This window comes from Triticum dicoccoides, chromosome 3B (assembly GCF_002162155.2).
Source record: "Triticum dicoccoides isolate Atlit2015 ecotype Zavitan chromosome 3B, WEW_v2.0, whole genome shotgun sequence".
NCBI classification, from domain to species: domain Eukaryota; kingdom Viridiplantae; phylum Streptophyta; class Magnoliopsida; order Poales; family Poaceae; genus Triticum; species Triticum dicoccoides.
In genome coordinates this window covers 497,673,190-497,690,025 of record NC_041385.1, presented here as the reverse complement: position 1 = coordinate 497,690,025, position 16,836 = coordinate 497,673,190, and the positions used below count along the sequence as shown (strand labels likewise).

General features: G+C 41.3%; 1 protein-coding gene across 5 annotated transcripts in view; it reads right to left on the bottom strand.

Annotated features, from left to right (window-relative positions):
• LOC119276737 (DNA ligase 6-like) overlaps positions 1-14,001 on the bottom strand; it is a 16,304-nt gene extending 2,303 nt beyond the window's left edge. The window contains exons 1-15 of one of the 5 annotated variants that reach the window (XR_005136790.1): positions 11,677-14,001; positions 11,484-11,601; positions 11,301-11,382; positions 10,588-10,690; positions 9,256-9,352; positions 6,507-6,609; positions 5,996-6,124; positions 4,809-4,856; positions 3,558-3,655; positions 3,403-3,468; positions 2,560-2,719; positions 2,342-2,449; positions 1,451-1,500; positions 587-621; positions 424-482 (exon numbers count right to left, since the gene is read on the bottom strand). Coding sequence is in view for 3 of the 5 variants with exons in the window: in XM_037557877.1 (XP_037413774.1) it covers positions 424-482; positions 587-621; positions 1,451-1,500; positions 2,342-2,449; positions 2,560-2,719; positions 3,403-3,468; positions 3,558-3,655; positions 4,809-4,856; positions 5,996-6,124; positions 6,507-6,609; positions 9,256-9,352; positions 10,588-10,690; positions 11,301-11,382; positions 11,484-11,601; positions 11,677-13,939 (3,519 nt within the window). In the remaining 2 variants the exon portion in view is untranslated. Of the gene's footprint in view, positions 1-423; positions 483-558; positions 622-820; positions 883-1,450; positions 1,501-2,341; positions 2,450-2,559; positions 2,720-3,402; positions 3,469-3,557; positions 3,656-4,808; positions 4,857-5,995; positions 6,125-6,506; positions 6,610-9,255; positions 9,353-10,587; positions 10,691-11,300; positions 11,383-11,483; positions 11,602-11,676 lie in introns of those variants that run through there. The other 4 variants (XM_037557878.1, XM_037557879.1, XM_037557877.1 and 1 more) reach the window with 4 other exon arrangements.
• Between the last annotated feature and the right edge of the window lie 2,835 nt (positions 14,002-16,836).

Below are 16,836 nucleotides of genomic sequence, written 5' to 3'. Positions count from 1 at the left end.
TAAAAGGAAACAAAGGAAAAGGATGAGATAAGATATCAGCTACCATTGACATTAAAAGATGCAGCATCTTAATTGTAGTAGTGCATGTAGGAATGGCACCAATGGTGGTAATAGCGAATTAGCTAGTACGAGCAGATACCGTCAGGGTTACAATCAATTGAAAAAGACAGGCAGTTTGTTTCTACAGTTGTTAGTTCTGTAGTGATGGTGAACTCAGATCGCTGGCGTCAAGTTTATCACCCAAGCTGGCAATAACCACCATGAGATTGGCCTATTCGTGTCTGATGCTGTGATTACTCTATCAAGCCTCGAACTTTGGATGTGTTTTCTATTCGTTTAGCCCGTGTAGTATTTACCACTTGAGTCCTGACAACCTTTTACATCCATAAAAGTAAGAGTGTTTCATTTAAGGATGAAACTTACAATTAACTGCTGAGCTAGCTCCAAGTATCCTGGCTTCTCCTGGAAAAGATCATGGATGTCTGCGAGGCAAAATGCAGGAAGAGTTTGAGGACATTCTTAGAGGCATTACTCAATAAAGCACATTTGTATTTATACAAGTTTTCAAGATGGTACTGAATCATACAGCTTCTCCTTTGACGAAGTGGGTTATCCAATAGCCTGCAGAAAAACACAGTTAGATTCGTTGTATTTTGAATTAAACAATCAAGAGTTGGTTTCTTGTACGTTGGCATTTTGGCATTTCTATTCCACACAATTGCACTTAGCTTTTTACGACTGTTGCAGCTTTGCGCCACATTGCAAAAAATCGGACCAGATATTGTCATCACAAGATGAGACCAGACCAGGCATAACAAACCTGAGTCGGTTCAGTGACATGGGCCAACCTGTTAACTGCCACATGGAGGCCACCTCACTCATCTGCCACATCCATGCAACACACTCAAGCAAGGCCCAGCCGCAAGTAACGCACTAGTATTACAGGACAATTTAACCTAATGTTAAATGTGGTAAGAATATGTGATCCGAAGTGCAATTTACTCAATAATAAACCATCCGTATAACACATAGGTAAAACGAAGTATAGTTTATAGCAAACATTTCCATTAGGCATCCCACGTGACATGACCGGTATGCAATTAAGCTCTCCGAATCATCAATTGTGTAAGGACATTAACATTTTCTACATATCATTACATCACTGATAAACTAAAAGCACAAGACCGTTGAAGTTGACGTGTGGGACAGGCAAACTAAATTCAGCTGATAACTAATCACTCTGCGAATAAAGGATATGAGCAACAGATCTCTCTGCTGATATATAGGATGCTGCCAATCATTGAAAGAGTATTTCTGGCTACAGAACAGGGGTGATTACTCAACAAAATATATTTTCTTGTTAAAAAAAGTCTTTTCAACCTTGTACACAAATACAGGCACTCCATTCATAAAAAAAACTATAAACTGCAAAAGTGCCTCACAACATTACCTTTGTCCATTGCAGAACATAATATCAAAAACAAACACACATATGTCAACCTGCAGAATGGTCAAAATAGTATCAGCTTTGGTATTATCATTATCATTGATGATGATAAAAATAAATAGACTGCAAAATAAAAAAGATGGAATAAACGTGCTGAGATTATTAAATAATTATTTACGAAGAAGGAAATCCAAACATTAGTAGTAGAAAAATAGAATAAACTTGCTGTGATAATTAAAATGATTAGATATGAAGAAGTAAATCCAAACATAGCAAACACAAAAGTACATTATTTGTTCAAAGCATAAAATAGTCCACTTAGTCTCATTGACAATGTGTAGCAAGCATGCTACTATATGTTGAGCAAAGGCTACCAGAAATGAGGAAAATAGAAAGACAACTACAAACTTAATAGTGCTTCAAAATAAAAGGACATACATAGAGAAACTGTGGAAATATCTGTGGCCAAGTGCAACAATCTGAAAATTGGTGGGAAAAGCAATGGCTGCTTCAGTTTAGAGTTTAGCTACTTGTGTTGTGTTCCCAACATAGTCATAGATGTGCATCAATCATGTTAGAACATGAGTTTCTGCAGATGCACATGTTCTAACATGACACACATATATGAATTTCTTGACCCTAAACTCAAGTACCCGCCCTTCCATGTACAAAATCCATCCTCAATAAATAATCCGACAAAACCCGAGAGACGACAAGGAGCCAAGGCTCACTCCACTTAAGCTCTCAATTATAAGAATTAATTAGAGAAATTTCTTCGCAATACCTCTTGGCAAAGTTATAGGCATTAATCAAGTAAAGGTGCTATCAAAAACAAAATGCTGATGAGTCCAAAGCAGTAACAGAACTTAGTGGGTCGCAGAACAATCATAGCACCTTTATGTTCTGAATTGCAATTGAGCAGTTCTTGCTTCCTCTTTCTCTTGAAGACAATTCTTGGAATGACATCAGCCTGTTTCCTTTATTCCTATCGATTCCCACAACCTTGATTTGGACGCGCAAGTATAACAAAAACAATTAGAAGGTAAGTAAGTGGCGAGTGATCTACTATAAACATAGCACATAGAGAGGTCATCCTCATGAATCAAACTTACTTCAGCATCCAGTATAAAGCTGGCCACCTCTGAGTTGCAAAGCTCTTTGATCATGTTAACTAAATCGGGAAATCGGGAAGTCGAATCTTTCATTTGCCTTGAAAATATTTGCACAGATCCATCAGTTAATCTGTGAATCTGGGCGCGCTGACCATCATACCTGAAAGCAAAGGGAAGTTAGTATGAAATAAGTTATGCATGACATGTCTAAGGACTTAACTAAAATAGTTTCCTTTAGAAACTACAAAGGCAGTCAGAGGACTTTGTGTGTGTGGTTAAGCTTGTAGCTTATGGCAATCGCAGACCCAGATTTCAACATAACTGGCCCTACGAACTATGCAAACTCAACTGGTGCAAGACAATAGGAAAGTACTCCTCCCTAACTGCTTTGTCCAGGCTCCACAGTTCTCGTGATGCTTAAAACAAAGCCCATGGTTATGCTTGAAATGGTGGCGCTTTGATTTTTGTAGTCGGTTAACCAGCCTCAAGCATGCAGCTAGAAACGATGTTTTATACTCCCTCCTTGCCAAATTATAGTGCATGTAATATTTTTCAAAGACAAACTTTGACTGAGTTTATAGAAAAAAAATGCTTACGATACCCAATATATAACACGTGAAAATATATTTCACAATGAATCCAATGGTATTGTAAATGTTGATAAATTTCTATAAACTCGGTCAAAGTTTGCAAAGTTTGACTTTTGAAAAATATTATATGCACTATAATTTGGCACAGAGGGAGTACTTAGCAATTCATAAAAAGTTAATGTACAGTAAGAACCATTTGGTCATGAAAGTAGGTTTGCTAGGAAAGAATCTCTTAAGAGAGCAATGTACTCACTTGTACTCACAAGTAAATGCTCTACCATGAAACAACTTCAGTGCTTGAGTGACCCCATTAGTAATTCTGAAAGAAAAAAGGAATGAAACCATGATTACAATATAAAATAGGCCAGTTAAAATCATTGTACTGGAAACAGCATCAGATGCACACACCTTGCAAGCATAGGTGGTATAGGTGTGCCAGGTACCATTGCTAAGGACGAAGCTGCAAATGTAGCGCCTTCACAGAGAAGAGAGGGAACGAGCAAATCCTGAAAATAGTGCCAGCAGGAGTTCCTTTAGAAAAATGACGGCGAAAGGTAAACTTTCTCTCGCTTGAAGCAAGAACCATCCTGTTTTGGACTAAAAAGCACGGATACAGCTATCCTCGAGAATCCCATCTATTTTTATCTAAAAAAGAACACTGATACGGCAGGGATACAGTATGGACACAGGGGGATACGGGAGCCCAATACCAGTCAATTACAACCCTAACTATGCTGGGGAGGCAACAGACAAGCGCCAAATCGACCGCAAGCTGGTCTGTGCCTCTGCCTCCAGTGACCGCGCCGCCTCCTGTACTCATTGCCACCACCGTCTGTACTGGCTGCTACTGCTCTTCTTCCGCTGGCAAGCAAGCTCGAGCGACGGAGCAACATACCTCGCCCTCTGTCCATCTCTTCCCTCCCTCCTCTTTCTTCCCTGTTGTTCCTGTTATTGATGCTACTGTGCTGCTGTTGCTACTTTATTGCTGTTGATTTGCTGCTGCTATTGCCTGCCATTGCTGCTGTCCTAAATTAGCTATTGTTGCTGACTTGCTCGATTTGCTACTGCAGACCTTCTGTTCACCTGTTGCTGATTAGCAGAGGGAGCATGGCATTTGGGAGTGGAAGCAACAACAATGCTAGCGTTGACAGTGAAGAGGGTGAACTTAAGGATGGTGTTCCAAATCTTAAGTATCCTCTGTTGTTATCATTTTGTCTTTATATATATATATATATACACACACACACTTGCTGATCCCGTGTCCCCATGTAAGTATCCTTGTCTCTGTCTCCCCGTATCAGTGCCTTTTGAACCACCACTTGCACCATTTTCCACAAGCACATAGATTAACTTATAGCCATTCATATTATAGACACCACATAATTACCCTTTAAAAGGGCTGTCATAAAATGAAGGGAATTTAATATTACAAGTTGTACATCAATTTTCTATTAATATTAATGCGCTATGATGAAGGTTAAAAATTGTTCTCTTGACAAACTCACCAGAGCTCTTTTGGAAAGGATATGGGTTTTCTAGCAATGTAAGCTAGATAGTAGATACTCAGCACATTTAACATTGATGTAACCAATAGCTAGGAAATACGAAATCCTGTACCATCATATATCAAATGAAATAAGTTCATTAATGATTACTCACCATATTAGGAATGACATTGTATGCCTCAGTAACTTCAGTTGAAAGGCTCTGCTCAAAGAGGAAGGAAGGTAGAATTCTTCGTTCAGAAAGTGTAAAAAATCAAATCATTATATAGTAAAGATGTGCGAAAGTGGATAGTGAAGAATCTATGTTTTCTCCACGGGTATAGAAGTTCTCGTGAGTGAGTAAGGAAAAAAAAACATTTTAGAGCCCAGCTATTAAATTAAGTTTCCTCCAATTCACCGAAATATTTTTATAGTTAGGGACACAAAAAAGTCAAACTTTCGCATCTTTGTAGTCGATAAGAGAATGGAGGTGCCATTTTCACGCTCTGTGGCAAGAATTAAGATTCCAGCAGTAATATATAATTTGCGTCAAGCCTCGAGTATTTTTCCTAATAAATCACGACAGACAACAGTAATACAATTTTCCTAAGATACTCAACATGGTCACTTAGCAAAATAGACCGGTTTTTTCTCTTGCCACTTACAACACATAATGTACACATCGTGTAGCATTGGCTTCATCAAAGGACAGGTGCTTAAAATGTGCTGACGCATTCATTTACTTCTAATTAATAGATATTGCAGTATTTTCAGGATTGCAAAAAAGAGACACATGCATGCACACACATCACCACCACCACCACAAGCACACATACCTATGCGCGTGTGTCCTCCAAGTTCTGGAATGACGGAAGGTTCCTATAGTGACCTGAGAAACGTGATGATCTAGAGCATTATAGTATATGGTTAGATGCTTGGTGGCGTAGCTATGTTCTCTTTTAAGTACCTAGTATGAGACTAAGAAATTTATATTACCATAACCAAGCTAATGTGGAAGGAAAGTATGAGATTGGAGTAATGGTTCTATGGTTGTGTGCCGAATATTAGCAAGCCACGGTCACATCTAACATTAAAAAAAGTAGTACTAACAAGAGCACAAGTCAAATCTGGGGCCTCAAAATCACCTGCCCCCTAGTATAGGCCTGGAGACAAGCCATGCCCCATATGAGCAAAGCTCAAACTCTCAAACAAAATCATTTGCAGAACAAAAGAACAGGCTCGACTTAGTTAAACAAACCTGCAATTGTGATTTTACAACCTCGCCCCATATGAGCAAAGCTCAAACCCTCAAACAAAATCATTTGCAGAACAAAAGAACAGGCTCGACTTAGTTAAACAAACCTGCAATTGTGATTTTACACCCTCCAAGGATACCACAGGACCTGTTGAACATTTTTCATGAAGAACAACAGCATGTGCAAGAGCGGGTAAGATTGTCTTCATCATAGCGCCAATACGCAAGTTACGGACCTGTTGGTAAAACACACCCACACACACGAAAGGGGGGAGGGTAGACATAGGAAAATCCAAGATTGATTAGTTATTGCCATATCAATTCAGATAGGTTCACAAAGACTTGGAAGCATGAACAAAGATAATGAAAACAACAAATACATAATGAATTAGATACTGAAACTGAGGCTTTCCTTTGCTAATATAGCATTTGTATGCTAGGATTTAACAAGTGTGGGAATGGATGGAAGCTGTCCATCGTGTGAGAAGGATGAATTAGAAGATAAGTAAGCACAGAAGACCAAAACCACAAAACCGAAGTATAATCTGCAGTTATTCTATGCAATACAGCCTCAGGCGCAAAATAGAAATTTACAAGCATAAAGGAAGGATGCCTCACCAGCGTTCTAACAAGAAATTTCATTTCCATTTCTCTGCAAGACCGAATAAGATGCAACACAAGAATTTTTCTCCTCCCAGCACTCCCACCACCTGATATTGCACTAAAATGAAAATAAAAACTGATGAAATTAAACAGATTATCATTTCCCTGTAGCAATAAATGATATCATACGAAGTATGGTTATTATTAAATTTTATTATCTATTTATCTTGAAAGAAAACAGTGAGATTATTGCATGAAATAAAGCCAGAATATTCAAAGATTTAACTATTTGCTTATTACTACATAAAAAAAACAGAAGTATGAGACCAAAACTGAACAGAAAATAATGCAATCTACATTGACCAATTATTTACCATCAGTTGCTAGGATACAAAGTGCCTATGGAACTTTGACAAGACGGTTCTCATGCGATATGACATGCACGTCATGTTAATAATTGATAGGGTTGATAGTATAATCATCAAAAATTGTATTGTAAACAGACGACAGATGTGATAGTAACCATACAAAAGGAGTTATAATCCGGATTAAAAGTAGCTCAGGTTTAACCTTAGCCATCTATGTATAGCAACCCATGGGTAATTAAGATATTGTGCATGTATAGAAAGATTCCTGAATTCTATTAGAGACAGTGGCGGAGGCAGTACCCGGCGAGCCCGGACAGCTGCCCGGGCTCACCTGCGAGCTGTTCCTTCAATCATAGCTGTGACATCATGTAATTATTAGCTAAAGCTACCGTCATTTGCCCGGGCAAATTATTCTTGGACCATCTTGGTCTTCTAAGCCCATCTAATTAACCTATACGGTTGCCCCTAGGCTCATGGCTGGTCGAGAGAGGAGGTAGGAGGACTGGTTACAAAACAATATGCCCGCACAAATTAACACAGCCTGCTCACGCCTCCTCCCTCGAGCAGTTCGATTGCCGCCACGGTTCGATAGTTGCAGACGAAGAACGCCGCCGATGATTTGTCAGCGTTGGCGCAGCCCCTCCTAGCAGGAAAGACGACAGTTGACACCTGACAGCGCCTCCTTCCAGCCATGAGCCATTCATGCCAACGACTGATTAGGCGAGGTAAGTTCAGGTTAACTGGATTTGGAGATTTTATATAGTGGACAGGCGCGCGCACACACACACAAATTTGTGGAATGATAATTCATGCCTTGAATTTGGGGATTTTAATATTTGTTTGTAATTTGCACGGATATAGAAAATTGGGAATTCCAACGTTTTGAGTAGGTTCATTAAAGCAAAATAAATCTCACTCCACGTGAGTATTACTTCTTCTCGACTCCTCTAGCCTAACCATTGTTAGTTAGTTCAATCATTCTAAATCACCGAATTTCAATCTTATGTTATTAAAAAAATTGATATGAGGAGATTTTTGGTTCCTAGAGCAAGTATTGAGAATGCAAATGTTGTGCAGCCGGAACTCTGACACCGGCATGAGAACAAGACCCTAATGTTGTTCATCTTGAATTAGCTTTACTATTGCCGGTGTCAGAGAACTTTCTTCGTAATGAAAATTATTGTGAATAAGTTTTTACACCTCCACTATGAATTGCTAGTTCTTACTTTTTAGTTTGGTGGGTCTTATTTTTTGGTGCTTCATCGGGCATTTGGATACCTAGTATTTTATTCATATAAGTACTATAGTTTATTCAATTATTAGTTGTCATATTTAATTTCAGGTTTTATTGAAATTATATGTATGGAAAATACAGTATCGGTTGTTTGACTTATAGTTGCACACTCCCTCCGTCCGAAAAAACTTTGAGGGACAAGCTTTTCCGGACGGAGGGAGTAATATGTATCCAAATATCCAGTTATGATTTTCTGTCTTTCTAGTTAGCTTACAGCCCGCCCCGGCTCCTAGTTTTTCCTGGCTCCACCACTGACTAGAGATGCAGGTGGACAGTTCTACTCTGTATTATTTTCTGTTGTCTTTCTAGTTAGCTTGCTGCCCGCCCTGGCTCCTGGTTTCTCCTGGCTCCGCCACTGATTAGAGATGCAGCCATGCAGGTGAACAATTTTACTCTGTATTGTTGTTCCACAATACTGAAGAACGCAAACAATAGTCAACAGCTTTGAGATACGGTAGCAGATATGAGTACCCTAGTGGCTCTAAAATCTAGACCTATATGGCCTTTAAACCAAGAATAATTACCACTTTGAGATGTTCTTTTTTTCAGAATTCTCAAGCAAATAAAATTTCATCTACCATATAATATTTTTCTTTGCAAAATAATACCATTATGGTTAGAATGGCTGCAAGTCCCACCACAGTAGCTAGACCCAAACCACTCTATAGCACTGCAACAGTCTATTCACTCAGTGATTACTGATTAGGGAGTAGGGGCTGGTTCATGCAAGTTACTGGAATACTTATCAACTTTGGATGAGCAGGTGACGGACTGGATAGAAGCCTAAGTTTTGGTTATGAAAGAAGCCAAACATCTTAGTTTAACAAAGTGAGACTCAACTCTCGAGTTACTAACTTGAATGTTGACTTGACCTACCTTGTCCATTATGACTACAACTTGCGCCTAGATGATGGGGTGGGACCCAAATCGTTAGTCAGCCAGGAAAGAATTGTATGTGTTGCAAGAACAAAAAATACTCAGGGAAGAACCATGTAATATTGAGTAGAAAGAAAGGTGGACGATTGACCAATCATTATGGTAAAATAGATATATAAAGGTAAAATGAACATCAAAAGAAGATATCTTTTTTTGTAAATAAGACCTTAGCTTTCGTAGTGTAGAATATACATCCCGAACTGAGAGTGGACGAGGAGGAGCAAGGAGTGTTTGATTCTGACGGCATTCTTGGGCAACATCACCTACAAATTACACAACAACTGCTGTTGATACAATATACTGTAATAAAGAAAACTATATTTGGAACATTGAATAGCTTATATCCATAGAACAAATGGCGTAACATAGATAACAAATAATAGGAGTTAATATCATCCCAAAAGTAGTTACTCTCTTCGTCCGGAAATATAAGGAATATTTTGTTCGGTTAAGACAAGACATTGACCAACAACAAAATCAATTGATATGTAATATTACATGGCATAAATTCAGTGCCAATAGATTTGTATTCAGAAGTATTATGATTGTGATTTTGTATCACATAAACCAAATATTAATAGAGTACTCCCTCTGTAAAGAAATATAAGAGCATTAGGATCACTAACTATGTTTTCAAGGCGTCGCCTAGGCGTCAGAGCGCTCGGGGACGTCAAGGCGTCGTCGTCGCCTTAGTTTTCTGTCTAAGGCGTCCCCCTTGTGTTGTTGAGGCGTCCAAGGCGTCGCCTAGGCGGATAAGGCGCCGCTTTAGTTGATTTTGGACGCCCTGGACATGCGTGGGCAGGTTGAGCGGGAACCAGCAGCTGGCGCGCGCCAGAAAGAGGAATTGGCGGGAGGGAAGAGAAATTGGGCGGGAGAGAGGGGTAAACAGAGGCAGGAGAGAGAGGGGAACACACCCGTGACTCCAAATCGAGGGGAAAAGAGAGAGGAGCTCTCTCCTCTCACGCCGCCGGCCCAGATCCGCTACTCCTCCGCCGGCCTCCCCCTGTCCGGCCAAGCTCCTCCTCCACAGGCCCTTCCCCTCTCCGGCCAAGATCCATCTCCGCCGGTCCTCCCCCTCTCCAGCCAAGCTCCTCCGCCATATTAGTACCCCTAGCGCCTAATAATAAGTGTCTAAGGCGTCGCCTCGCCTCGCGCTTTGAGCGCCTAGGCGTTGAGGCGCCCCCCAGCACCTTAAAGCGCCTGGACGCCTTGAAAACATAGATCACTAAAGTAGTGATCTAAACGCTCTTATATTTCTTTACGGAGGGAGTAGTTGTTGGTCATTGTCTTGTATTAACCAAACAAAATACACCTTACATTTCCAAGCAAAGGGAGTAAAGAATAATAACTCGTGCATGAGACTGATGTTGGAACTTCTCAAAAGCCTGTCAAATGGATTGATACGCAGCGACACAGCCATGAGACCATGTGGTAGGCCATTTCCTCCAAACTAATAATATGAAACAATAATATTGCTACTTTTAACTTTTAGCCTTACCAAGATCACCGTAAGTTTTGTACATCTCGTGTATTTTAGATTTGCTCGTTCCTAGCGACTCCTCCATAGCAGATATAACTAGACTGCCGCCAATGTTTAGTTCCTAGCTTCATTAACAGGAATGGAGTTAGTGTGTTGGTGTCATGAAAATTGACTAGGCATAATGAAAGCATTTCCAAAAAAAAAAGATGAAGATGGAAAGGAAGACTAAAATACAATGCTAGAAGAGTAAAATACACTGGAGGTCCTAAAAGTATTCTAAGTGTGTCAAGTAGGTCCTAAAAGTTTGAAATCGTTCCCCGCATGTCCTATATGTGTATTTTACCCGCGACTTTTAGGACCTATTTGACGCACTTGGGATACTTTTAGGACCCGCGGTGAATGACTTACACACATTTAGGACCCACGGTGAACGATTTCAAACTTTTAGGACCTACTTGACACACTTGGAATACTTTTATGACCTCTAGTGTATTTTACTCATGCTAGAATAGGATAATGTATATTTAAACAGTAAATGAGGGGCTTGAAAGAAAGCATTTGACAAGAAAAAGATTTGTCGATACTCCATAACTTAAGTTTGACGATCAACTTATCTTTATTGATATAGAGTTTGTACGGTATAAATTTCCAATGTTTCAACTGAGATGTTAAAAGGAAGCAATCAACAGTAGATATGGGGAAAGTGCGAGTTAGGTAATTACTGTAGTTACCATATTTTCATGGTCCGGAGAAATTTTGTTAGTACATAGATAAACAGCAGGTAGCACATCATCAGGTGATAAGGCAAGCAAACTGCATTCAAAGGTAATAAGATATTAAAATGGTGAACATTTCAGTGGATGATCAACAGCAACATGGATAGGTAAACTATAAAGTGATAAACATTGGAAAACCTCCTGAACATGTTGCAAAGCATGGCAGTAGTTTTGATCTTCCCTTTTTCTCTTTCTACAAGATCAAAAGTGCGAGCCAAATGCAAGTATGGCGCAGGCTGTCCTGCTGTCCAGCAAGCTGCAGAAGTGGACATACATGGCATGACTCACAACAAAGCAAGGTGATAAAAACTCTCAGCGGCTAGTAGCTAACCATGCTCAATCGGCAGATACTTTTCAACTGGCAATGATACATTCACCGAATCTGCTTGTGCTACAGAAGTTTGTACATACAAGTTTTGCATCTTTGGAGCAGCCTGAGAAGAATTGTGGACCATGTTTGTGTTATCATATTTATCGATCATCTCCTTTTGTGTATTCTGCGGCACAATACTCTTGTCACTGTCAGGTACATTATTGTTTCGGATTTTACTGTAAAACATGTCAACTGCTACATTCACATCTCCTTTTGTCTTCTCAAGCAAGGAAATTGCAGATTCTCTGGACATGCTGCCATCTACAATCTGAAGAAGCTGGTTTACTACCTGCTTGTGTGATTCCACAATGTCCATTGACTGGTTGTCATTCTCCCCATTGTTTTGATGTGGATCAACTGTTACTTTATTGGCTGACTGGCTTTTAGAAGCAGCTGCCGTTGCTCTACCAAAATAGTTTGTGATTGTGGGTTGCTTGCGTCCACCAGCTTCTGTTGAGGCGGTTGATTTTCCTTTCTTTTTTGACTTGTTTACGGTACTAGAACCCCTCTTTCTTTCCTTCTTGGTTTGATTCGAGTTCATTCTCACAGGAGTCAAGTTTACCAGCTTGGCAGAATGCTCCATGGGCTTCTGTGAAAACGAAGGAACTTCCTGCTGACAACTTGTGTCAGCAGAAGATCCATGATCAGAAGTACGAATTTCCACTGACTTAGGCTTTTCATTATTAGAGACATTTGCTTCTTCAAAGAAATCTCTTTCCCGCTCAAAGAAGGCAGATGCTGATTGAACAACATCACCACCTGAGCTCATCAACAGGCCCTGAATCTGGTCCTGGTTGACCCATGAGGGTAGGAAATCTGACAGTTCTTTCTTCATTCCTTCTGTAATCTTAATCTCCGAATTGTCTGGTAGTTCAGAAACAGAATTGTTTTCTGGTAACGAAGCAAACTCCTCGCCATCTTGTTCTCTACAGCATTTGGCCAACACATCCTCATGGCTAAGAGAAGCAAGTGCCGACCTTCGATTGAATGCCATCAGCAACTCGTGTTTGTTTGCTGTCTCATCCACCAATCCAACAAAATGTTTCTGTAAAGCAATTGCCTCCTTACCATCAAGCTTCCCACCATCTACTCCCACAGTGGGAATTACCCGTTTTGGGTGCAAGAACTTCACATAGTCCCGCAGCTCATCATAGCTCGAGTGCTCACTATAAGGTACAAGATGTATCTTGAGTGAATCCTTCACTCTAACTGCGAACCCTTCCTTCTTGGTCTCGTACATCCATCCGGTTGGTACAAACCCAACTGCCTTGGTGTACCCTCTCTCCACCATGATCTCCTTCATTTTCACAAAATTCGGCCGAAAATAGGGCCATGTCTCCCCCAAAATATTCCACCCTATGACATGCACATCTGTTGCTGAAGCGTCTTCAGTAAAAACTCCCTTCTCCCCACCAAACCCCAATACTGTCAAAATCTCCATCTTCCTACTATCCACATGAATCGTGCACCCGCAGCGCCTTGCAACCTCCAGCAGAATCCTCTCTTTGCCCACAACATAAGTAGCGATCAAACACAAGACGCGCTCTCCAGCCGCCCCACTCTCCTCCTTCACCTGCTTTATCGTGTTGACAACATACTCCAGTGACTCCTCTTGAGAAGGAAATGTAAATTTGGGGTTACAGTATGTGGTGTCCAGGAATAACGCATCAGCACCGACGAATTCCAGCAGATTAGGGTTGCTTCTCATGGAGTGCGTGTATCGGAAGTCGCCGGTGTGCACATACCTCTCCAGGTTTGGTCCAGGGGAGGTGAAGAGGAACTGGACGGCCCCAGGACAGTGGTTGGCATCGACGGCAACAACGCTCCAGCCATCAACGGTGATGCGGACGTCAATGTCAATGGAGACGATGAGCTCCGGCGGCACAGAGAGCACGGAGGCGAGGAGGCGGGCGGTGGGAGCGGTGCAGAAGACGAGACCACGGCGCCAGGAGGGCCCGAGGCCGGCGTAGTGGTCGGAGTGGAAGTGGGAGAGGAAGTAGGAGACGGAGAAGTCGCCGGCGTGGCGGAAGGCGTCGACGAGGAAGCGGGAGTTGGGGATGAGGCCGGTGGGTGGCACGGAGGCCGGGACGGGCGGGGTGGCGGCGGGGGCGGAGAGGGGATGGGTGTGGGCGGGGGTGAGCGACGCGAGCGAGGAGAGGAAGAGTGTGGAGGTGCTGACGGAGAGCAATTTTGAGGCGGGGAAGCAGAGGAGGGACGCCATTGGTTTCGGTGGAGGGTTTAGGGTTTGAGCGCGGCGGCGGCGGCGAGGAAGCGCATGGTGCGGTGGTGGCGCTGGCGCGCAGACATCCAGGAGAGGAGAGGAGAGGAGGGAGGGGTGGGGGCGTGGAGGCCTGCTGGGTCCATGAAGAAGGTTCGGCTCGGCGCCGCGGCGGTTTTCCAGCAGGTGTTTTTTTTCCTCTTTGGGAGAGAAGAGTTATAAAAATTGAAAATGCCAAAGGAAGACCGAGCTTCATGGAGGCATTTATTTGAAAACTTTTAAATTCAAACTTTTGAATTTAAAAAATTCTGAAAATAAATACACATATATTTAGATATATAATGTACATGTGTGCAATTTTTCAGGTCAAAATACATTAAAATGTAAGCTACACAACAAAGAAAAATCTGGGGCTTTTTAGCATATGTACTATTCATCTTTAAAGTTCATGATTTTGTTTTTTTGTGCAGCTCACAGTTCAAGGTATTTCATCCTAAAAAAACGCACATACACTTTACATCTTTGCGTACATATGTAATTTTTTCAGATTTGTTTTGAGGAAACATGACAGTGGAAAAAACCCTCCCCACTGACTTCTCTATATATTAGGTGGGATTTTTTTTCAGAATTTTTGAAAACTAAAATTTATGAATCTTAAATTTTTCAAAATAAAGGGCTCCATGGAGCTCGGTCTCCGAAATGCCCTACTCTATAAAAAAAATGGGTTATATGGCCTTCGATCCTTGACTAGGGGAGAATATGAGGTGATACCGTCATCTGTGCTTCCATGATACATATTCGAAAAACAAATTTAAATGTTTTAGAGAAATAAAAAAATTGTGAACGTTCACAACACATATGTCAACAAGCCCTAAAATATTCAGATCAAAAGTCAGAGTACACATAGAGAAATAAAAAGACAAAATCGATGTGAATAGGGTAGGTTTGACACTATTCATGCTTTTGCCTTTATTGACACTATTATGCTGAATTTGCCCCTTTTTGTTTCTCTGTGCTTTGTATTTTGATTGATTTTTTAGATTGTAGACACGTGTGTTATGAACATCCACGATTTATTTCATAATTTTTTGAAACATTTAAATTTGGTATCACCTGAGGTCGAGCTTGTCTTCTCGTCTTGCACGTGATGTCGCCATTCTCTTCTTCCCATCACACCATTCTTTCCCATCACGCCAGGCAAACTTTCGATGGTTGGGTCTCACGTTCTCCATGGTTGTAACTTGTAAGGGCAACTCCAGCTCATCACACATTTCTGTCATTCAACGATGGTCACAAACAATGTGTGCACTAATCCAGATGTCTAAAATACCACAAAACGGAATCAAACATAGGGGAGGTATGCGGGCGTCTAGACCTCTGCCACATCCGGCTTACCGAAAATACTCCACCTGGAGCTCTTTTCTCCTGCTTCGTCCCTCCCATGTGCTTTGTATCCGCTCCCTTACAACCGAGGCCTCCGATGTGCCATCCTGCCTCCCACCAGCATTGTCAGGCCTACGTCATTCCACCCAGGCGTCTTACTATTTTCGACTGCGACATCATTCCACCCTGGATCCGACAGCAACCCAGGTATCCTCCGCTATGTGTTGAGTCATCCGTGGCGAACACAGCGCCAATAAATGTTCAATCAAATATCATTGCTATTTCTTTGACAGTCACATTGTTTACTTTGAAGCAAACACAATGGATTCAGACGAGAAGTACTTCTACAGCGAGTTCACAAAGTCATCTTTGTCATGAAGGAAATATGCCCTAGAGGCAATAATAAAGTTATTATTTATTTCCTTATATCATGATAAATGTTTATTATTCATGCTAGAATTGTATTAACCGGAAACATGATACATGTGTGAATACATAGACAAACTTAATGACACTAGTATGCCTCTACTTGACTAGCTCATTAATCAAAGATGGTTATGTTTCCTAACCATAGACATGAATTGACATTTGATTAACGGGATCACATCATTAGGAGAATGATGTGATTGACTTGACCCATTCCGTTAGCTTAGCAATTGATCGTTTAGTATATTGATATTGCTTTCTTCATGACTTATACATGTTCCTACAACTATGAGATTATGCAACTCCCGTTTACCGGAGGAACAGTTTGTGTGCTACCAAACGTCACAACGTAACTGGGTGATTATAAAGGAGCTCTACAGGTGTCTCCAAAGGTACATGTTGAGTTGGCGTATTTCGAGATTAGGTTTTTGTCACTCTGATTGTCGGAGAGGTATCTCTGGGCCCTCTCGGTAATGCACATCACTATAAGCCTTGCAAGCTATGTAACTAATGAGTTAGTTACGGAATGATGCATTACATAACGAGTAAAGAGACTTGCCAGTAACGAGATTGAACTAGGTATTGAGATACCGACGATCGAATCTCGGGCAAGTAACATACCGATGACAAAGGGAACAACGTATGTTGTTATGCGGTTTGACCGATAAAGATCTTCGTAGAATATGTAGGAGCCAATATGAGCATCCAGGGTCCACTATTGGTTATTGAACGGAAACGTGTTTCGGTCAGGTCTACATAGTTCTTGAACCCGTAGGATCCGCACGCTTAAGGTTTCGTTGACAGTTTTATAATGAGTTTATGAGTTTTGATGTACCGAAGGTTGTTCGGAGTCCCAGATGTGATCACGGAGATGACGAGGAGTCTCTAAATGGTTGAGACATAAAGATTGATATATTGGACGACTATATTTGGACACCGGTAAGTTTCCGGATGAGATTGGGACAATACCGGAGCTCCGGGAGGTTATCGGAACCCCCCGGGAGGTATATGGGCCTTATTGGGCCTTAGTGGAAAGGAGGGGAAAGGAGCAAGGGAGCGGGCGCCCCCCCTCCCCCCCAAGCCCAATCCGA